The sequence below is a fragment of the Phodopus roborovskii genome, unplaced genomic scaffold, assembly GCF_943737965.1.
Source record: "Phodopus roborovskii unplaced genomic scaffold, PHOROB, whole genome shotgun sequence".
Taxonomy (NCBI): domain Eukaryota; kingdom Metazoa; phylum Chordata; class Mammalia; order Rodentia; family Cricetidae; genus Phodopus; species Phodopus roborovskii.
Window position 1 is genome coordinate 626131 of NW_026126459.1, and position 22843 is coordinate 648973.

At 45.5% G+C, this 22843-nt stretch overlaps 1 protein-coding gene across 3 annotated transcripts; it reads left to right on the forward strand.

Annotated features, from left to right (window-relative positions):
* The first annotated feature begins 1805 nt into the window (after positions 1-1805).
* Positions 1806-12825, forward strand: Zfp41 (ZFP41 zinc finger protein). Of its 3 annotated transcripts, XR_007834834.1 has the most exons (4): positions 3133-3263; positions 3394-3562; positions 6993-7110; positions 8587-12825. XR_007834834.1 is itself a non-coding variant. In XM_051189127.1 (3 exons), the coding sequence occupies exons 2-3, from the start codon at positions 3148-3150 to the stop codon at positions 7193-7195; spliced, it is 618 nt and encodes a 205-aa protein (XP_051045084.1). In that variant the 5' UTR covers positions 1806-1869; positions 3002-3147; the 3' UTR covers positions 7196-7276. The 3 variants fall into 3 exon arrangements, 2 of the variants coding, with proteins under 2 accessions (XP_051045084.1, XP_051045085.1); XM_051189127.1 differs by lacking the exon at positions 8587-12825 and adding an exon at positions 1806-1869 and having other exon boundaries at positions 3002-3562; positions 6993-7276; XM_051189128.1 differs by lacking the exons at positions 6993-7110; positions 8587-12825 and adding an exon at positions 1814-1869 and having other exon boundaries at positions 3002-3851.
* Positions 12826-22843: the final 10018 nt, after the last annotated feature.

Genomic DNA, 22843 nt, shown 5'->3' on the forward strand with positions numbered 1-22843 from the left:
CCAGCCCACCAGACAAAGGGGGCATGTGCATAGATGGCTCAAAGGCAGTGGGCAGACACCAGGTCCTTCTCAGCAGCAAACACCATATTGTCTTCTTAGAGAAAAGTTGGACCATGTGAGCAATCCCAGGCCATGGTCTTAGCAGTCATGATCCATCAACAAGAGTATAATTCTCCAGAGGGCAGTCACTCCAAAAGGAAACTGTTTTACAAATGAACCAGTGGGAAGGAAGTGGGAAACCAGTGGGGATGAGTGGGGAAGCCTGCCTGAGAACCAGATGAATAAGGCCTGTGTCTACACTACAGTCCACCCACATCCAACTCAATCCACTTCATTAGAAATAGGTAAGAGACTTATCATGGGAGTCGGGAGTGGGGGACAGATGCAGATGGCAAGAGGCATGCAGAGGACTAGGCCTCTGGGAAATGCAAACAAGGAGATGCTTACCTCTCTGCTCCAAATGCTGGTGAGGCAGGAAACCCCGTGCTGCTGGTAGGAATGAATGAGAAACGGTACAGGCTCTCTGGGAAGCAGCCTGGCTGATCCTTACAAAGGAAACATGCAGTAGTTTAGGACCTAGCCACTGCATTTCTGAATATGGTCCCAGGGAAAGAACCAGAACAGGGGTCTTCACCGCAATTTCATGTACACTCTACATGGGGCAAAAGATTCAACAAGCTGTGGTGCACAAAGAGCGGAAGCAGCTCAGTCAGGAGGTTGAATGAACCACCTTTTGATACACAGCCACCCTTACAAATCTACATAGCCACCCCCGTGTGATAGATAATAGGCAAGCTCTGCAAGCTGCACACTGAACAATTACATTTGTCTAGCATGTTGACAATTGAGTCTAAAGAGGGTAGGGGGAGACGACAGATCAGTGGTTTGCTTGAGGTCTGAGATACCAGCGTTTATAGCATAGAAGGCCCTAATGTAGTATGCTAGTCACACAAAATGGCGTCCCCAGGGAGACTCAGCCAAGCACACAGCAGTTCACGATTTGAATTGCAATGATCTCCAAGTGCGGTGGGGCACACATAATCCTAGGACTCGAAAACGGCTGAGGCAGAAGATTTCTAGTTTGAAGCCAACCTGGACAAAATACAGTGAGGGAGAATGTATCCAGAAAGTCAGAACAACACAAGGGACCAGATTTAAGAATCTGGAGAGAAAGGATAGGAGCCAGTGACCAGGGACCCAGCAGGGAAGGCCTGGGCCAGACTTTGACTGGGGAATCAGTCAGGTCCAGGGCGTCCACATGCCAGGCACACCAGGGATCCGCCTTCCCATGGGCAGAACAAGTGACAAGCCCGAAGACCAAGAAGCGACTGTAAGGCGGTTTGGAGCCCTGAGAAGAGGAGGTGTCTCTGTGCCCGTAAACGCCGCTAGGAGAAAAGCGCCGCCCGCTGTTCTTAAGTCTGCATTGCCACAGAAATCTCCTTTAGCAAGGCCGCAGCCGCAGCACCACAAAGAGATGGGGCCGAGTCTCCTAGAGAGGCCCCGAAACGCCAGAAAGAGGTGGGCGGGTCTACGAATCCGAGCCCTGGCGATGGCTCCTAGAGTGGCGCCAGAAGGGCGAGAATGAGAAGGGTGGGGGTACAGAGCCTAAGGTGGTACCACCGAGAGGCCAGCAAGGGCTCCTAGAGAGGCCCTGGAGGCGGCTAAGAACGGTGGGTGGGGCTTCGGGGCGCGTGGCCGCACCACCGAGAGGCCCGGAAGGTAGAGCGGCACTAGTGGGGCGGGCGCCTTAAGGCGCGGGAGAGGCGGGAGTAGAGGGCATTGTAACCATCGCCCGCCCGGCCGCTCGCCGGCCCTCGCAGACGTCTGCGTTCGACACCTGCATGCGCGCTCCTTGTCGGCCTGGCGAAGGTCAGCTTCTGGGTCGTTTCTCCGTAGGCCGCCAGCCACTCGGCGGTGTTGGGGAGGTCCCCGAGGCGGGGAAGGTAGGGCGGGCTTCCTAGCGAAGTCCCATGGTGCTGGGTGGCTAGAGCTCCGAGTCCTGCCAGGTTCAGCAGCACTTTGATGGACTTGCTGAATTAACTAAGTTGCCTGAATCACCCGCACCCACTCTTAAGCACGGGTCTTGGGGGGGAAGGGGCAAATAAGACAGTCGTTGTGGTCTTCTCTGCTTTTAATGACTGTTTTCAGTTTCCAAAGAAAATGAGCCTTGGTGAGCAAACTCAAGACACCTGGGTCCCGCTTATTATTCCTTTCACCAGAGTGATGTTGTTTGAATTGGTACTGAGCTTGGATTCTGTCAGACAGGGATTCTCAGATGTCTCCTTCTGAGCTGTACCACAAAAGACAAACACTTTCAGAGACTAATGTTCAGACAGTGTAGGCAATTGCCTAGCTGATAGTTACCTGGAACTTGGACTCCGAATCCAGATAAGAACCGTATGTGCTGGGTTAGATAAGTAGTCATCTGTCTAATGCTTAGAATAAAATACAGAGTACTCCAAAATGGCAGCTGTGTTTTTTAACAGACATGAGAACTCTAGATGGGACTGCCAGCATAGCCCACCCCTTCAGGCCTCCAGGGATAAAAGGGATGGTGCAGGTTTAGAAATAAATAGAGCTCACATAGAGAAAGGCTTGTGGGCACAGGGAGCAGCCTTTGGAGATGTGATGGGGTATGGTGGTTGCTGTAGATTATGAGGACAGCCCTGAGTTTCCCAGGCTCAGAACCAGGCTGCTGCAGGGTACATGCACAGCCCCAATGTGGGCATGTGGAGAGGATAAAGAAGGGCAGGAAAGGTTCCATTTGGGGAGGTAAGAAGTGGCCATTGGTCTGTGTGGATATGGAGTTCTGTGAGATGAATGAAAGTCTTATCCTCAGTGACTGAGTGAAGTGAGCATGCTATGGACCTGTGAAGTGGGCTGAAGTTCTGAGAAGTTCACATTAGTCTGAGATGTTCATCAAATGAGCATTTGGGAGGAGAGTGGAGGGTTGCAGACCTGAGAGCTGCCTTTGACCTGTTGTTAATGTTTTTGCCTCCAGAAGTAAAAGGATGGTGTTTCTGTCTGCCTGACGCCAAAATGGAGCTCCATTAGCAGGATGTCCTGAGCTGTCCTGACAGAGTAAAGTCACAACCAAGAAACCTGCAGCCACTGGCTGGGAGCCTTCAGTGTTTCCAAGGAGCAACAATGGAAAAGCCTGCAGGCAGGAAAAAGAAGACACAGGCCCCAAAGGAGGAAGCAGGTGTGCAAAAGGCTACTGTCAAAGGAGAGAAAGCAGCAAGGGTGAAAAAGCCGACCAAGAGGTCAGCAAGGCCCCGGAAGCCCCGCAAACAAACTGACCTGAGCCCTGAAGACGAGGCTCATATCTTTGATGCCTTTGATGCCTCGTTTAAAGATGACTTTGAAGGTGTTCCTGTGTTTGTTCCTTTTCAGAGGAAGAAACCCTATGAGTGTAGTGAATGTGGACGAATCTTTAAACACAAAACAGATCACATTCGCCACCAGAGAGTTCATACTGGAGAGAAGCCTTTTAAGTGTGACCAGTGTGGGAAGACCTTCAGGCACAGTTCAGATGTCACCAAACATCTGAGAATTCATACCGGTGAGAAGCCCTTTAAATGTGGGGAGTGCGGGAAGGCCTTCAACTGTGGCTCCAATCTTCTGAAACACCAGAAAATGCATACTGGAGAGAAGCCATATGGCTGTGAGGAGTGTGGGAAATCCTTTGCCTACAGCTCCTGCCTCATCCGGCATCGGAAGCGTCATCCAAGGAAGAAGCACTGAGTAGGGCAGCCTACGACTATGGATCTTTGTCAAACATCAGATATTGGTCTAGATTTCCTATGCAGTGTGCTACTGATGGCTCATTTGACTCAGTCATCAAAAGGAAAATCCACCCATCAGACATGAGAACCCACAGAGGCTTTGTGCTCTGTGAGTTTACACTTGGTGGTAACATGGTGCTCCTTGCACCTCCATCCATTTTCTAGACTACTTCATTCTACTCAGGGCCATCTTTGGAACAGCTTTGGGTCATGAAGAATTTACAGCTAAAAAGACACCCCTGATTGTGGTGATATAGTATGTATAATTAAAGTTTGCCTGGGAATTCAGAAAGCAAAGCTAGCCTCAAGCAATGGTGGTACACACCTTTAATCCCAGGACTCAGGATTTAAGAGGTAGATGGGTCTCTGAGTCCAAGACCACCCTGGGCTACTGGAGAGTGAATCAGCTTCAGGCCTTTAATCCCAGGATTTTAGAAGTATAAAAGGTAGGGATATTCAGTCTAAGAGTTAGTCTATAGCCACATTGAGGAGAGCATAGCAGTCTGAGTGAATCTGAGGAGCAGTGAAGTTGGGAGCAGTCTGAGTCACCCCTTTGGTCTGAGCCGAGGTAGAGGTAAGAGCTTGTGGCCAGCTGCTTTGCTTTTTTGATCTTCAGCTTGAAGCTTGAACCCCAGTATCTATCTGTGGGTCACTTATCATTCGTGTTACCCTTACTGGTGAGGGTCACTGCCTTCCTCTGCTGCCTCTGCCTGCACCATCCACTATGCATCTGTCAGTTCTTTTGAAAGCTTCTGGCTCTGGATACCCAGCCGCATGCAGTCTTCTAGTGGCAAGGAACCCTGAGGTGGATGGCAGGCAGCACTCTGACCAGTTCTGAGGACCCAGGTCCCCTTGTTCATCTGTGTGCAGCTGACTTCAGTGATCCTGAAATTTCTCTTCTGACTAAACCAACAGTGTCTGAGCTCAGCCTCATTGCCTGAAACTGAACTGCACTGTGTACCCTTGTCTCAGCCACCATCGTAGACAAGTAGCCTGGACCCACCCAAAGTGGCCTCAGTGGACCATTACACCCTATTTTAGTGATAGATTGTTTAGACTAGATCTTGTGGCTCCAGGGTGTCAGCAGCAGCTTCTGTCCACTGTACCATCAGAAACAACTGTGGCCCTGCCCCATAGCAGCCTGCCATTCAGATCAGTTCCATGCCCTGCCTGTCATCAGGACAAGACCATGTGGTTGTGCCTGCCCTCTGTCCCATCTGCTTTATGAGGTCTGTGTTCTAAGACAGCAAAGTGACTGCTGACCAGAAGGGTAAGTTGGGGGAAAGTTAGCAGAGATTTGGACATAAAACAAAAACAAAAAACTTAATAATAGCTTTAGTCTTTGAGACTCTGCCCTGAAAGAAGGGTCCCCAGTCAGAACTAGAGATGGGTTTGTCAACAGATAAAGAAACCATGAGAAATAAATGATGCAGGTAGTTGTGTTCTCTGGTAGGAATGTTTTACCAAGTGTGGTAGTTAATCTTCATGGTCACCTGACTAGATAGATGTGTCTATGAAGGTGTTGTCAGGGAGAGGTAACAGAAAGAGATAGCTCAGTAGGTAAAGGCTCTTTGCTTCAGAAGCCTGACAGTTTTGAGTTCAATCCTGAAACCCTTGTAAAAGTGGCAGCAGAGAGCCAGCCAACTCCTCAGAATTGTCCTCTGACCCCCACAAGCACACAGCAATAGAGACATGCAGAGCCTTAAGAGACTTAAAAACTGGAGTGTTCATCTGTTTGCATCCCAATTACAAGCTAGCCATGTCACACTACCCACCACCTTGGCCAGTATCCCTTCAAACCAAGAGCCAAGGAAACCCTCAGGTTGCTTTTTTCAGACAGTTGCCACAATAATGAGAAAAGTAACAAATGTATCAGGTTAGCGTCCTCTTTCTAAAAGCTGACATGAGTGTGTCTGGTGTCTCCTGTGGCACTGGCCTAGCCAGGTTTGCTGATGCTCTCTCAGGAAGTGCAAACTGAGGCTGCAGTTGGACCAGGGCTTGTACTGTTGCTCCCTATGGGCAGATTATTCCATGTAGAAGTCTTCCCACACTACGCTCTCCTTATGCAGGCAACCCCAGGAGTATTTACCAGACTTGATTCCCATGGAAAAGAATGGCTTAATCTAATATGGAAATCCAACAAGGGGAAATTGTGAGGAAATGGATATTAGCTGGTGTAGATGTCTCAGGCGACATGTCCTAGGTTAGAGGAGTTGCCCACATACCTCTAGGACTTTGGAAACCTGGGGTGTTATGTGGCAAGGCAGCATCCTGGTCACAGGCTCTAACCCAGTCCTTAAGGATGTATGCAGAGGTTTCAATATACAGAGTCACAATGTCCTCAGTATTGAGGGAAAACCAAAGATAGTGTGTATTCATCCAAACCAAGAGGGCCTCTAGGCAAGGTGAGCCAGTGTCATTCCTCATGAATCCAGGTCAGGGATTAGCAATGTTTTATGTAAAGGGTCAGATTTTGTTCTTGTCTTTGCAGCCATGCAGCTACTCAACCTGTGCCACACATTGCCACAGCCCTTACAGATGGCACAGAATGACTGGGCATGGCTATATGCTAACCAGACTTGACAGGCACTGCCATGGTTTGTGTTGCCAACCTGTTTTGTTGAGACAAGGTCTCACGCTAGCTCAGGCTCTCACTGTGTAGCCTAGACTGGCCTCAAACTCAGTGCTCCTGCCTATGCCTCTGGAATGCTGGAGTGACAAGCGTAAACCATCAAATGAGGTTAAAGTAGATGTAACAGTACTCCCTTGGGATTTGTTTTTACTATCTTTGTGACAGTGTCTTGATATGTAGTTCAGGCTGCTGAGAACTAACTATATAGCTTAGGCTGACCTTGAACTCATCATGAACCTTGAACCTCCTGGTTCAGCCTCCAGAGTTCTGGGATTTACAGGCATGCACCCCACACCTAGTCTCTGACCCATATTCTTAATGTGGAAAATAAGAGTCTGAGCCACAGTGAGCTTACAGATGGTTTCTTTGAGTTTTCCATACGCTTAGTCCTTCAGAGCTAAGGAAAAGCCCACCAAGAATGTTGGGATCCCCGGGTACAGGAACTGGACTGGAAACATAGGTGGCAAGGAATAGAGCTGACTGCGGCCAAGCTGCTCCCCCACCTGGCCACGTAAACTATTTCTAGACTAAGTTACAAATAATTCTTTGTCTTTTCTATATTTTATGATGCATAGGACAGGGACCAGACACAGCATGCCATGTAGAATGCCAAATACTCAGCTCAGGTTGGCCCTGGAAGACACCTGCCGCAGTGCCTGGGTGGCAGAGTCCAGTCTTTCCTCCAGCAGACAGGTGGGTTCACAGTCCTTGTTTTGCTTTTGTGGTCCTGGAGATGGAAACCAGGGTCCAGAATGCTAGACAATGCTCTGCCACTTAGCTATCAACTTGTTTTGTTATAAGTATGTTTTTCCGCCAGCCTGGTCCCACAGCTGCGCCAGCCCCAAATAACATACAGAGACGCTGTGTTAGATATAAAGCTGTAGGTCAGTTACTAGTTTCTTACTGGCTAGCTCTGTCTTCAATATTAACCCATTTTTATTAATCTAAGTATTTCCACGTGGTCTCATCTTACCGGAGAGAGGGCCCAGTGTTCTACTCTCTCCGTCCTCCATCTTGAATCTCCTCCCTACTACTTCCTCTCTCCTCCTAGTCTTCTAGTCCCACCTATCTTGCTTTCCTATTGGCCAACAGTGCTTTATTCATTAACCAATAAAAAACCATATTTACAAAATGACATCTCCCATCATTATTTATATGCTTTTATTTTGTTTTTGAGTAGACTAGGTTAGCCTTAGCCCACAGAGACCCACCTGCCTCTGCCTCTGAGGCACTAGGATTAAAGGCATGCCAAACATAGCCAAAGACCATGCTGAAAGCCAGTCTTGAGCCTCATTCTTGCCTGGATGTTGCAATGTTGGATGTATCACTGAATTCTGTGCCTCTGTTTCCTCTCGTGCAGTGGGGGTGATAGTGCTCAATGCTAAAGAATCAAAATTCAGTGACTTGGTATGTGAAAGTTGAGGTGTAGCAAGGCATGGTAACCCATGCTTTTAATCTCAGCACTCTGGAGGCAGAGACAGGCAGATCTCTGAGTTCCAGGACAGCCTGGTCTACAGAGAGAGTTCCAGGACAGCCAGGGCTACATAGTGAGACCCTGTCTCAAAGAAAGTCTAGGTGTGACACTGGCTTATGCCTGTGGTTTTAATGCACACAAGCTCTTCCTGTGTGTTGGCATGCTTTTACATTGTTTTGTGAGTTTCTTTATTTTTATGTGTTCAGGTGCTTCCCTGAATGTTTTGTCTGCCCCACATACACGTATTATTCTCAGAGGCCAGAAGGAAGTGTTGAATCCACTGGAACTGAAGTTACAGTTAATCACCTTGTAAGTGCTGGGGACCAAATCCTGGTCCTTCTGAAGAGCAGCCAGTTCTCTTAACTGCTGAGCTGTCCCTCCAGCCCCTTGTTGGCATTCTTTTCTTCTTTCCAAATGCAAGTGTGAGAAAAATCACACAACTAAACCAGCAGGAAAGGTCATGATACATCCCCAGCATAAGTGGGAAGGTGTCAGACCTGCTGCTTGTGCTAAGTGCACACATGTGCTACTACTAGGTATCAGTCCACAGCGGGAGCCCTACATCCATCTGCACCCTTCACTTTCTTTGGGTAGCTTGCACTTAGCCCACCCATTTCCTTCTGTTATCTCTCTCCTAGTGAATAAGGGACTGCCCTCTTCTCATTTACCCAGACTATTCTTTGTTTTTTTTCCAGGCTGCCAGTACAGATCTCCCCAGCAAGACGCTCAGAGAAGTCAAGATAGTCAGGTCTACTTCCACCACAGAGCCCTGCAGATGCCCACTGGGGCCATACACTAGGGAGGCTGTCATCACAGAATCTATTGGCAACAGGAAAGCCGTAGGTGGTTAAACTCAGGGAGGCCTTTAGGACACCATGTGGTGACTACAGGGCACTTTCACTTGTGCCTACCCTGCAGTTAAGGTGGCCACATACATTCATGAGTGACCATTAATTCTGGCTCACTGTCAGCCTACTGGAGAATCCCCAGCACCAGCTCTTTACTTCAGTGAGATACTGTGAACAGCCATTTGGATCAGACTAAATGTTCAGAACCTTCTAGATGTCTTGAGACTTGTCCTGGGTCAGTGAAGAGTACTTCATTGATGCATTGGGATTCCAATTACAAAAGCTTACTCAACTTCAGTCAGAAGTTTCCGAGAAGTCCAAAGCAGCTCCACTTGTCAGCCCCTCAGCTGCCATGTAAGGTGAGCTTTGTCCTGTCTGCAGGAAGGGCTCTGACCTTCACAGCTGGTGCTCAGCCTCAATTAGCGCAGACAGCCCTGCCTGGGCCTGACAACAAGCAAATGAACATGAATGAGCTCTGAGCTGCACTAGCATCCATCTTCAGTCCCCTCCCAGCCAAGTGAGAAGTCAAGAGCCACCTCTAGGGAGAGTCAGAAGTAGCCCTGGGCCCAGTAGTCCTTTGTCTTCTCTTGAGGAGATGTGACATCTAGCTGGCATCTTCCAGCTTCAGGGCACACCTGGGTTCCACTCCTCCTTGACCTTGGATCCATCCCAGTTTGGCATCAAGACACTGTGCCAGTGAGTTGGGATACCAAGATGTCCTGAAGAAGAAGGCAGGCCCTAGAAGAAAGGCTATTTACCCTGACTCAAGGGACAGATGCTCTATGGCTTCTAGGGAAGATTTGGGGAAACAGGGTCACCTCTAGTGTGGACACCAGGTACAGTACAGACAAGGAGACTAACCTATGCACCACATGGACCCTTAGGTCAAGAGGCAACTCTCATTGTCATCCTACCCCTTCCAGAACTTTGTGTCTGTGGAGTTGGGTGTTGGCTTTCTCCTGGTTCCCTTTAAAGGAAGGCAAGTAGATTGCCCTCTCCAAACTCAAATCTCCTGGGACTGATGCTTTTACGTGACAGCTCCTAACCAACACCTGGGTGAGGCATTGCCCTGTAGCTGGGCCTGCAGGCTTTGGCTCTGAACCTTCAAGGAGTTCTTGGCACCTGTGAACTGGTAGCCTGTCCACATCTCACCTCAGCCACATCAGCGATCTGCTGGAACCTCATCTTTTTTTGTATCTGGCTGGTGCCTTATACATTCCCTGCAGGGTGTATCCTACCCTCCTGTGTTAAATTGCAGTGAGTGAATTCCTCTTTAAGGGCTGCAGCTATAGCTTGTTGTGTTGTAGCAGATGCTGTCCCTAGTTTGGTGTTTTTGTGTCGTAGTTGTCAACTTACCTTCATGTAAAATATTCTTGGGGCTGTGTCAGTGTTGTGCACATTGCACTAGACTTTCTATTTTGCTGTGCACTTGGTGGCTTCCTTCATATGTGACCCATCTGCTCCATGGACACCTGCACTGATCTCCACATTGCCTTCCAGTTGCTGCCATGGCTTTGTGAGCAGATGCTGCTGCTACTGGATGTCTATTTTCTCATAAAAGTAAATGTGTTTCCAACCTGCTTACTGTGCTCTGTCAGGTTCCCTAATAGTGTGGAGGGATGCCCTCAAAGAAGCCACCAGCTTTCTCCACTGAGGATAGTGAGCTGCAAGATCAGGGTCCCAGCTGGTCACTGCTCAGGAGTGTCTAGGAAGCTCCAGTGACCAAGCTCATGAGAGTATAATATGTAATTCAGAAAAGTTATCACTACTGTACAATGGGGTGAAGGTGGAGACAGCAGCAAGACATCATCCTGCCTTTTGACCCCAGATACTAAGATGCCAAGTTAGGGTTTGGTTGTTCAGTGCCTGTAGTAGGGACCCTGAGGAAAACTTGGGAATTGGCCATTCATTCTCCACTTAAGGCAGCTGTTCTCAACAAGGGGTGATCCTGCAAGAGACACTTAAATTTGGTGGGGTTTTGTTGTTTTGTTTTGTATTTCACATGCATTGGTGTTTTGCTAGCATGTATGCCTGTGTGAAGATGTCAGACCTAGAACTGTAGTTACAGATGGTTGTGAGCTGCCATGTTGGTGCTGGGAATTGATCCCAGGTCCTCTGAAGAGCAGCCAGTGCTATTAACCACTGAGCTATCTCTCCAGCCCTGCAAGAGACAACTAATGGTTCCAGGGGACAGTTTTGTTTGGAGGATCTGATGGGTAGAGAGAGGCAAACCTCATAGTATACAGGTCAACCCCACAACAGCAACAGGGAGTGCTGGAACCATTTTGTTACTCAGGAAGCTAGGGATAAAGCAGGGCTTACAATCAACAGAAACACAAGAGGAACCTTTTTCTTTTCTGATCCATTCTCCTGCAGCCCCCAAACCAATCTTAAAATGAAGTAAAAGGGTCATTTGAGCTTTCAAGATCTAGAGTAGCTGAGATACAATAGTGACCTCCATCTCAAAAACAGGGTGGGGGTGAAGCTGGAGGTTTAGCCTGGTGATGAAATACAAACAACCTACTTGAGACCCTGGTTTCAGGTCCCATCCCTAGAATTTGCAAACAGGAAGGGAGGCTGGAGAGATGGCTCAGTGATTTAAGAGCACCAGTTGCTCTTTGAGAGGACCCATGTTTGATTCTCAGTACCTCTATGGCAGCTTGCAAACATCTGTAACTACAGTTCCAGGAGATCCTTTTCCTGCTCTCCGTAGGCCCACGCAAGTGGTTCACAGACATACAAACAAGCAAAACAGCTATATACATACAACAAAAATTGAAAAATAGATCCCTCCCCTTCAAGACTTTCAGTGCCTCCCAGTACACTTAGAATGAGATCTTAGTTCTGGAATGGCTTTAGAACTGTTATTTGATCTGATCCTTGCCCATCTTGTCCCATTCTCCCCTTGTTTACCAGGTCCAAATGACCTTTGCACACACTACTTCTTTTGAATGTTTTTAACTCTTCCTTTCATCTTTCCCTTTTGTTATCTTGGTCATCAGACTCTTCAGTCTACCACTTGTGGGGTATCCAGCAGAGAAGGCTGAGACATGGGTTTAAGCCAATAAAGTCTTTATTAGCTGGCCAGCACCTACCCTGTGTGTTTGGGATCCCAGTTCAGCACTGAGCCTTTCCAAGGTGAGCTTTTCAGCACAAAAACCATGTCATGAGTCGACATACTCAGTAAACAAGAACAGTTTTAGCCAGAAGCAGAATTACAGAAGCCAAAAAGCAAAGTTAGTATGTTTCCCAGACTTTGATGGATTAGTCTTTGGTTTTGTGTTGTCAAGTGGTGCTGTCTACATGATGAATTTATGACCTGAATGGTGCTTCCATTATGGAATCAGTTATGCTAAGGTTTGGAGGCCTACTAGGATCTAGGTACCTGTTACATTCTCCACTGGTCTTAGTGAATGAGTCAAATTGTGGACTCATCCCACTCTAAAGAGGTATAGTTGGTCCTAAAGACCATTAATTTTACCAAATTGTTAGCTGGGCATTTGGTGGCACAAGCCTTTAATCCCAGCACTCGGGAGGCAGAGGCAGGCGGATCTCTGAGTTCTAGACCAGCTTGGTCTACAAGAGCTAGTTCCAGGACAGCCTCCAAAGCCACAGCGAAACCCTGTCTCCAAAAAAAAAAATTTACCAAATTGTTACATAATTGGCCAAATTAGGTGCAGGGGCCCACCTTTAAAATCCAATCAGAATGAATTAAAGGCCCAGGCAGTGCTGATAGTGTGAAGGCTAAAGAAACACCATTTTGTGCTAATATCCATCTTGGTACCCACTACCTGTTAGTCTCTGACTCCAGTCCCTGGAGGATAAGTTCCCTATAACTCATAACGCCCACCCGGAAATGCACAGCTGTGACCATCTCCTTTATGCTATGACTGTTAGTTACTGTGGCCTGTTTATGCAGACATTCAAGGACTATTTTGAGTTCTCCCTGGCTACCTTGGAAGATACTCAAGATCTTATGGGTTTTGCCTTTAAAAATCCTTCCCTTGGCCCCTTCACACAGCAGTCTCTAGTTTGGCTCAGAGGTTGCTGTCCTGCTAGCAGGTTCAATAAATGGAACTAATTATACTCTGGACTCAGTCTATGGTCTTTTCCTGGGGGTCTCGAACTGCATAACATTTGGGAACTCATCCAGGATTCCTGGAAGACCCCAGACTCACGGATGGAGTTCTTGGGGCAGTCCCTAAGTGGGGGCAAGTCCAAGGTGGACTTGGAAGTCCAAGAGAGCCTAACAGCATGGCTGCCACAGGACCTACAGGGACAAGAATCACAACTGAGAGAGCCTAGGGATGAACAGGTCCAAGATGGGGGTAAGCACATTGTGGATCAGGAAGCCCATGGGACCCCCCCCCCCACTGTGACTACTGCAAATTTGCAAATTCCCAGCACTCTGGAAGCAGAGGGAGATAGATCTTTGTGAGTTTGAGGCCAGCCTGGTCTACAGAATGAGTTACAGAACAGCAAGGGCTACACAGAGAAACCCTGTCTCTAAATAAGTAAATAAACAAAGTAAAGTAAAAGTAAAACTTGCTGGCCAATTTACATTCGAAACCCAAACAAATTAGTGTGTTATTCTGTTCTGGAAGTCCCCACATCTGGGGAGACAGGAAATCAGATGTGATTATAGACCAACCCAGTCTCCATGGACAGAGTTTGAGACGTCCTTCTGTCCTCTTGTCCCACTGATTCTGGTGAGTGAAAATGGCCACCACATGTCTGTGTTTGTCTGGTCTCTGTGACATTCTTGTTTTCTTTTGTCTCATGGATTTATGTTTTCTGATGTGCTCCTGGGATTTGTTTCAGACATAGGAGCCGGACCAAGCATAGGGAAGGCCCCTATGGGTTGTATGCTGCATCTTTTTTACATGATTTCCACAAGACTGCTACCACACCATGCTGCTGCCGCCACCGCCGCCACCACTACTGGTTTGTTCTGTCTCTGTCCCTCTTATTGGTTCAGTGAATCCTGTGGGTTTCTCACAGATTGTTATCCCTGAGCTTTGTTTTCTGTTTGCTCTGGACAGTGGATTCTGGTGTGTGTTTGGACTTTGTCGGGCCACCGGCTCCCCAATAATGCCATGGAGACTTATTAATTATGAAAGCTTACTCTTTAGTGTAGACTTGTTCCCAATTAGGTCTTATAACTTAAATTAACCTGTTTCTATTAATCTACATTCTGCCACGTGGCTTTGTTACCTCTCTTCCACTCTGTATGTCCGACTCTCTCCATGTCTAGATGTCATCTCTCCTGCATCTAGATTTTTCCTAAGTTCCTCTCTTCCTCAGAAGTCTGGCCTATTCTCTCCTGCCTAGCGTGCCTAGCCATTCAGCTTTGTTAATCCAATAGCAATACACATCTTCACACAGTGTAAACAAATACCTGGAACACAGGTGTCTTGGAAATGGATAATATTGAAATATTGTTTTATGCTGCTCTACTTTATTAAAAAGCTGGCTCTGGAGTTGGGTTATGGCCCTCCTTGCTTGACCCAAGCATACCTATTTATAGGTTTTCTACAAAATCTCTGTCTTGGGGCAGACAGGTCTTCTGCCTCTGACAAGGAAAGGAAAAACAAACAGCCCAAGAGAAGACACTTGGCGTTTAAAACAGCTAAAGAGTGACTATTCCAATAGAAATTACTGCTGCTTACCTCACACTCCTTAACCCTCTCAAACTTTTGCTAAAATATAAATTTATAAGACTATAAAATATACGATTTGTAAGACTATAAACTTTCTGTGCTTTAAGATTTGTAAGCTTATTGGATATGGTTAAAAATATGTAAAGAAAACAAAAACAACCTGATGCCATCATTTTCTGAGTTCCCATAGATGTCTTGTTTTTAGTTTTCTGTTAAAAGGCTTCTAGGTTACAGATACTTAAATTATTCTGTAACCTGATGACTTTATAAAAAGATACTTATGAAGACTTTCAGGTTGTCTGCCTCCAATTGCAGACACACACAAACTGGTTACAAAGTAAAATCAAGCCCTCTGTCTAAAAATCTCTCACTAGTAACTCCACAGATGCCTTCTTCAAATCAGAGCTGGGCTTGTTAAAAGTTAGTATTAAAGGTGTGGTTGTTGGTGCAAGCCTTTAATCCCAGCACTCTGGAAGCAGAGGCAGGTGGATCTCTGTGAGTTTGAGATCTTATTATAGTAAGAAGCTAGCCTACCCTACAGAGGGAGTTCCAAGACTGGACCTTCACCTGAGCATCCAATTGTATGCAAACAGGCCCAAGTTGCATGAGGCCTCTAAGTTTTCTGGGAAACTATATATAGGCTAAAAACTAAGATTAAGGATGGGGCCCACCTATTCAGCAATGGAAAACCTGCAAGAGCGCACAGACCACCAAGGTCTAGTAAACCAGAAACAAGCTTTATACCAGGAAAAAAAAGAAAAAGAAAATCTTGGAGGGGCACAAAAACTTATCAGCTATGGCTGTGGACACAGCCAGAGTTTGGGCTTCTGAAACAGGCAAATTGGGCAGTTTCCAAACTGCAAGCATTAGTCTTGAACAAAAGAATTTTTACAATCTTGAGGTAACACTCGGTTGCAAATTGCTTTTTACAATTTCCCTTAACAGGATTTTTCAGTTTAACTAGTGTTTGTGACTAGTCCATTGTTTCTCTCTGGGAAGAGTGTGGAACAATGCACACTTAAAAGTTAACTCAGCTCATGTTAGTTTGTCAATTGTGGGTCTGTGGGGGTGGGGGTATCTAAAGCTGACTCTCAGTTTACAGAGAGACCCTTAGTTGGCAGACATTTTAGCCTTGCAGACAGAGCTATCAGTAAGTGTAAAGCAAAGGAATCCATTGTGATAATCTTTAAGCTGCTGAGAAGGCTGCTGACAGTCTGTTCTCATTCTCTTAATCTATTCTTATATTCTTACATTCCTATTTCTGGAACCTACATTTCAATATCCTTATTCTCAGACTTTCCACAATAAACGGTATATTTATTTGTTACTATTAGATCTCATTTAATTTTTTTATTTAAGGGTCTGGAACAATTGCTCAGTGGTTAAGAGTGCCAGGAGCTCTTCTGGAGGACCTGGTTTCAAATCCTAGCACCTACATAGCAGCTCACAACTGTTGGTGCTCCTGTTCCAGGGGATCTGAAGCCCTCATACAGACAGGCAAAACACCAATGTACGCAAAAAAATATAAGTAAAAATGTTTTATTTAAATTTTTAATCAAAAAGATTTATATAAAAATTAAGATGTCTGGCTCTGACGTTTCCCCCTTTCCTTGGTTCTTTTGTTGTTGTTTTTATTTCTTGTGCACATTTGTCTATGTGAAGGTGTTGGATCCCCTAGAGCTAGAGTTACAGACAGCTGTTAGCTGCCAAATGGGTGCTGGGAATTGAACCCAGATCCTTAGCAGCCAGTGCTCTCAACCACTGAGCCATCTCTCCAGCCTCATTTTTCTTTGTTCTAGTTAACAAAAAATTGTGCCTCCATTCAAGGTCATAGATAATTCATTCAGAGCTCTTGATAAAATGTAAGACCATTGGGAACAGGTAGTGTGCTATAAAATTCCGACCCCCCCCCCCCAAATAGCTTATTGATTAAGATTTCCTAAGATTTCCAAATTCCTAAGGTCTACTCAGGTTAACAGAAACTGACTTAGAGATGTATGCCAAATCACTTACATCTTTGCTCATTGTGTTCAACATTGGGTCTTGGGGGCACACAAAAAATGAGGAACAGACCACTAAAGTCTAGGAACCAAAAGCAAATTTTATTCTGATCACTATAGAGCACAAAAAATTTTGCAGCTTGCTGAGGCCACAGGTCAGATTTGGTCTTCTGACACTGTGACAATAGAAGCTGAGTTTGGGCCTCTTCTTATAGTAAAAATCATGTACCAGGTGTAGGGCAAAGAGCTTTTGCAGCCTTGAGGTCAGGCTTAAAGTCATGTTACAGTGTAAGGTTCACAACTTTTGGTTATAGGATGCTAACTTAGGATGTTTGTGAAAGTTTGTGATTGACACAGCTGCTTTTCCATATCCCTGAAAGAATGCAAGGAAGAGAGTAGAGGCCTGTAGAAGGACTGTTAAAAGTCAAGGGAATACAACTTAGGGAGTCCCACAAAGGCAATAGAAGCTAACCTTTACCCACCATAACTGTCTAGCTAGAAGCTGCCCAGATGGGAGGCAGGAAGCAATTGTTAAACGTTTTTCCCTCTGTACACTGTAGCTTACCACAATGTCTGCTCTTCAGTTTCCCCAAAATGTGTTTAGGCTTACAATTTTATATTCTGGGCCCTTCATTCAACATCAGGCTTCTAAGAAGTTTTAGTTTAAAAAAAGTTTGATAAATAAGATTTATAAATGCCTTAGGCCTATTCGGGCTAAGAGAAACTGACTTAAAGATATAGGTCCAGTCTTTTTGTCTTTGCTGACTTTGTTAAGCTGTAGCTGTTTGGATAAACTAAGGCATACAAAAGTAAGGCTCTTCTTTGTGGAGGTGAGGACCTAGGCCTCACATGGCTGCATTTATGGTTTTGTAAGGTTCCCAGTTCCTCTATGGACTGTATTTATAGTTTAAGGTTTTGTTTTACTGCTAGAGGATTTTCAATTAAATCCTCAATTCAAAATTTTAAGGCTAAAACTTAACAGGAATAAAACTATAAAATCCTAATCTCGTAAAAGTTGCTAATTTGTTGTAAGCTGTTAAAGATAATTAAGATATGCAAACTACTGGTCAGTCATCTTATAAATGATCACATTCTTTAATGTGCTCAGAACTATGTTTATAGTCATGCTAAGTCATTTCATTTACAAAATGATAAGCTTTAGCTTAATGTATATGTTTTCAAGGTTAAGCCTGAAGCAAGTAACTAAAACAAGTAATGGTTAGAGAGTTCTGCCTACTGCTGGTCTCTGAGCCAGAGAAGTTAGGGAGATCTTGTAAACATAATCACATAGAGGGTATATTCCTCTCTATTTGGGGTGCAATGGGCCAGAAGCACTGGGTTTTGTGGGTTTGTTTTGTTTTTAATGTCCTGTTTGTTTGTTTATTTGTTTTTACCTGCCCAGAATTCTAAGGTCTGTAAACACAATGTAATTGTTTTGTTTTTGTTTTCAAGACAGGGTTTCTCTGTGTTTGTAGCCCTGGCTGTCCTGGATTTTCCTCTGTAGACCAGCTGGCCTCAAACTCAGAGATCTGCTTGCTTCTGCCTCTTGAGATTAAAGGTATGATCCACCACTGGCTGACTCACAATGGAGTTTCTAAGCTGTGTCTAAAGCTTTAGCTAGTAATTGAGAGGTTTTGTCTATCAGTCTGGATAGAGAACACTTCTACCCACCCAGAAAAGGTACCCATAAAACTAGCAAGTCTTGCATACTCCCCTGGCAGGCCTGATCTCAGTGAAGTTGGTTTCCCAGAGTTCACTGAGGTGGTCTTTCACCTGGATGCCTTCCTGGGTAAGGGCTGTTTTGGATTTACTTGAGCACAACCTGGCATCTGGCTGAGACATCCCATGCTAGGTTGTCCAGTCTAGGTATAACAGACTGGTGAAGGTCAATTACCAGAGTCCTGCCAATTGTTTCTGGGAAAATGACCCTAGACTCTTTCCCTCTGGTGTCCTCCAACCACCTGTGAGTTTGACCTGTCCATTTACTTGTTTGCATCCTCTATTTTCTCTTGGTTGTACCATGGGTTGGGGTATGTCACCAGAATATCACTAGGCCCCACTGGTCTTAGGGCTATTTGTCAGGCAGTCTGGTTACATTTTGCCTTAGGAGAATCATCTTTTTATGTTCTCAGTAGTGGAGGATAGCAATTCATAGGGAAAGCCAAATAACCTCTAGATGGGCCAAGATTTTCTCTTTGTTTTTAATGTCCTTCCCCCAAGTAGTGAGAAGCCTTTTTCTATAGATCATACCATGGACATTTGAGGTGTAAAAGCATAAAGACTGTGTATATTGTGGTGGACTTTCCTTTTCCCTAATCTGAGAGCCTGGATCTGATGAAACAGTTCTGCTCTCTAGGCAGAGGTACCTGACTTGGGCCAAAATTGTTTCAGTTAAAGTAACTATGGCAGCCCCTACCTACCTGGTTTCACTTTCACTTTCTGTGGCAATCATGGATGAGTACCTGTGGATCATTAACAGGTAAAAGGATTAGCAGGGTTGATGGTAGTGGGTTTCTCAAACCAGACTTGAGAGTTGTGAGGCGAGCATGGTAACCACTACACTACAGAAACGTGAGAGTTGTGATAGTTTGAAAGAAGATGCCCCCCCCCATGGGGAATGGTACCATGAGGAGGTGTGACTTTGTTGGAGTAGGTGTGGCCTTGTTGGAGGGAGTGTTGGAGGAAGAGCTTTGAATTCTCTGTTCAAGCTGAGTTAGGTGTGGCACACAGTTGCTTCTTCTGCCTTCGGATCTCCAGCACCATGTCTGCCTGCATATTGCCACATTTCCCACCAAGAATGAACTAAATTTCTGAAATTGTAAAATATTCCTAATTAAATGTTTTCCTTTATAAAAGTTGCCTTGGTCACAGCAATAGGAACCCTAAGACAAGAGTGGACCAGGAATAGGGCCTGGTGTTCTGGGAAACCTCAGCAGTGTGGGGTGCTGTAAGTATAAGATCCTGACCCAGAGTTAACTTGTTTCATTAGACTAGCAGTAGCCACCACAACTTTTAGACAGGTGGGCCATCCTGTAGCTACAGGGTTCAATCCTTTGGACAGGTATGTCATAGGGCACTTCAATGGCCCCAAATTTTGGATTTAAAAAACCTATTTGTAATGTCTTTTCTTCATGGACAAACAGATAAAAAGGTTTTGAGATGTCTGGAAATGCTAGGGCAGGAGCCAAAGTCAGAGCTGCTTTTAAAGCCTCAAATACCTTTTGTTTAATCTCAGTTTAGATTAGGAGCTCAGTGTCCCTACCTCTTGTGCTGGTATATAGAGGCCTTACTATTTACACAAACCCTAACCACACCTAGGAACTTTTGAACCTATATGTTAGTCCTCGGAGCTGGTTTCTGAAGGATGGCAGCAATCCTACTCAGCGACAGCCTCCTTTTGCCTCCTCTCAGCTGATAGTCAAGATGGGTATCCTCTGATGTACACAGTCAGGCTTTCTTAGCTGACATTCTGTAGCCCAAGGTCTGTCACTCTTGCAACAGTCCCTCGGTGGCTCTTTTATAATTTATTTTAGCTTTAGAGGTTAGGAGGAGGCATGGTTAGAGTATACACTGTAAGAGTGTAGTCTCAGGAAACCTCTGATGGAAGAGAGGGAGGTCAGCATTTGGTGACTCATCAAACAAGGTTGAGAATTTTCAGATCTTTGGGGCAACCTCGTCCAGGTAAGTTGCCTGCTGTAACCATTGGGTCTGTCCATGTAAAAGCAAAGATGGGCTGACTCACCTTTGCCCTTGGGAGGCTGAGGAATGCATCCTTGAGGTGCAAGAATGGATACACCCATTTCTCTGGAAGAATCAGATTAATGAGAACCAGAGGTCCCAGGTTTCTTCACAGGCAGGAGAAGTATACTCCAGGGTAACCAGGAGGGCACCAGGATTCCTGTCTCTCTAAGCCTGCCAGTGTGAACCACAACTTCTCTTTGTTTCCAGAGTCATTGGGTATTGTTTAATCTTATGAGAGTAGCTGAACTGATTAGTTGAACAATTATAGGAACTGGGTGTTAGGACAGTCCCTGGGGTTGGTTTCTGCCCATACCCCTTGGAATCTTTATTGACAACCTTATCCTTTGATTGGGGGCAGGACTTTCAGCTAGAGGACATTCTTCTGACAAAGGGCAAGACACCAGGATTTTGCTGGGTATCTGTAAATCTGTGTCTTGTCTGTGATGGTGGCTTTCAGTTTATGCCAAATGTATCATCTCTCAATCAGTTCTTGGTTGTTAAACACCTTTGAGCTACCTTCAGCAACATTTTTAAACTTTTACATTAACTAATATGTAATAATTATACTAACTAATATCTGGGGCTGCCTGGGTGACAAAGGAAATTTTTTTCAGCAGCTGTCATTAATCCTTCTAAAAAGGACCTGGTGAACATTGTTTAAAATATCCTTGGTCTGTGTTGGACAGAAGGGAAAATGCACTCTATCCAGGCTGTGTTGTCCAGCAGTGACACCTGCTCCCCAGCCTGGGGCAGTTTTCCTATTTTTACTTTCAGAGAATGACGAATTTTTGGTTGAAATGGAAAAGTAAATCATGAAAGAGGAAAGAGTGGAGCTTTCCTTTGGACTGCTTAGAACAGGCTGGGGAGCAGAGGAAACCATTTCCCCTTCTCTGCATTCATTCTGCTTAGATAGCAGGGGCCTGGGTGAGTGGCCTGGTACTTCTACACAAGAGTCATGGGCAAGAGTTAAGGATGAAACAAACCAGTGAGTGCTCTGGGAATGGGACAGGTAGAGGCTTCAGGGTTTTTGTTTGTCTGTTTTGTTTTTAATTTTTGTTTTTTGGAATTTTTTGGTTTCTCTGGGTAATCTAGCAAAACCAAAAGGATTCAGGACCTCAAAAAGAAGCACAGTTCTCAAGTGGCTTGTGTGTGTGTGTGTGTGTGTGTGTGTGTGTGTGTGTGTGTGTGTTACACCAGAGAAAGCTGCTGGTTAATATGGGAAAATAGAACTGACAGTAACAATAGAAAGACAAAGACACACACACATACACAAACACAAAGGAGAGAGAGAGAGACAGAATGAGTAAAGACAACCAGGGTGGCCACTCATTCCTATGCTTGGACAGAAAAGAGGAATCCAGTGATGTCTCATATGAATCCTGGATTCATCCATATCTGACCTGTCCTATATGTACAAACAGAAGGTATCTTAACCAGACTTACTCCAGAGGTGTGAGGTGGAGGTGGAGGGGTAAAGGTGCAGCAGTAGCCAGCAATTGATCAAAGTGAGTCCTGGGGACCTGGAGCATCTCAGGTTGCGCACCCCTAGGAGTTCCCTGACCACTGCACTCTTCCCTACTCTTAGAGAGTCTGAGCCCCTCAAGGTCTGGTCTCTGGGGATTTCTGTGGGACCTCCAGAAATGTTGTGGGGTATCCACTAGAGATGACTCTTCAATAGAAAGTCTTTGTTAGCCAGCCAGCTAACTACACTGGGTGTTAGAACCCCAGTGTAGCACTGAGCTGTCTCAGGGTGAGCTTTTAAGCACAAAAACCATGTTCTGGATGACATACTTTGGTTAATAAGAATGGTTACCCAGAAGCAGAACTACATAATCAAAAAAAGCAAGGTTAGTACATTTATAGATTTACAGAAGTATGGACTTTGATGAATTAGGTTTTTGCTTTTGTTTTGGCAGATGGGTGATATCTATGTGCTTAATTTTGTGGCCTGAAATGGTACTTCCATCATGGAGTCAGTTGTGCTAAGGTCTGGGAGCCTGTTACACACTGACAAGCCATGTGTACAGGAAGGGCTCCCAGAACCTCATATAAGTGATTGAGTTGACTAACCCTTCTGCCTGGGGAAAGCTTAGGAAGGTTCATGCAACTGGGTGAGATAGAACCTGTTCTGCACACACAAACACTCCCTAGAGGCCCAGCTGGAATCAAATCAAGCTGGATAATGTTCTGCTGAGTGGACAAACCAAATGTGTCCCAATTTTCTAACCCAACTAACCCAGCTGAGGCCTTTGCACTGAAGGAGGTTCTGCATCAACATCTGAGTGCGGAGGCCAGGGGTCCCCAGGCCTGAAACCTCCCCTTGGTACAGCACAGATATTATCAGGGAAGGCTACTAGATTATTATCTCTCCCAGGAATTTTCATGGGTGGAAGTGGGGGTGGGGACCCTCTTACTTTAACCGCAGGGATCACAAGTGCTTGGTGTGATGGTTAAAAAACTCCATTTTGTGTGAAAGATAAGGTCTATCCAACCCTGACTCCTTGATCTACCCCCGACCCCATGTTGGTTTGGCTTCTGTAATGGGCTTATGCAGACATTCAATGACTATTTTGAAGTCACCTTGACCATCTAATCTTGGCAGAACAAGAAAGCTCCTGGGGTTTTACCCATTAAAAGATCTTCTTAACGGTGTCCGCTTCTGGACTGCACATCTCTGATTTGGGTTAGACACTGTATCCCTGC

Excerpts from the sequence above, each read along its gene's own strand:
- Zfp41 (XM_051189127.1), top strand. The coding sequence starts at position 3,148 with ATGGAAAAGCCTGCAGGCAGGAAAAAGAAGACACAGGCCCCAAAGGAG. Across the intron at positions 3,563-6,992 it reads ACATCTGAGAATTCATACCG|GACAGGGACCAGACACAGCA; the intron begins GTGAGAAGCCCT and ends TATGATGCATAG.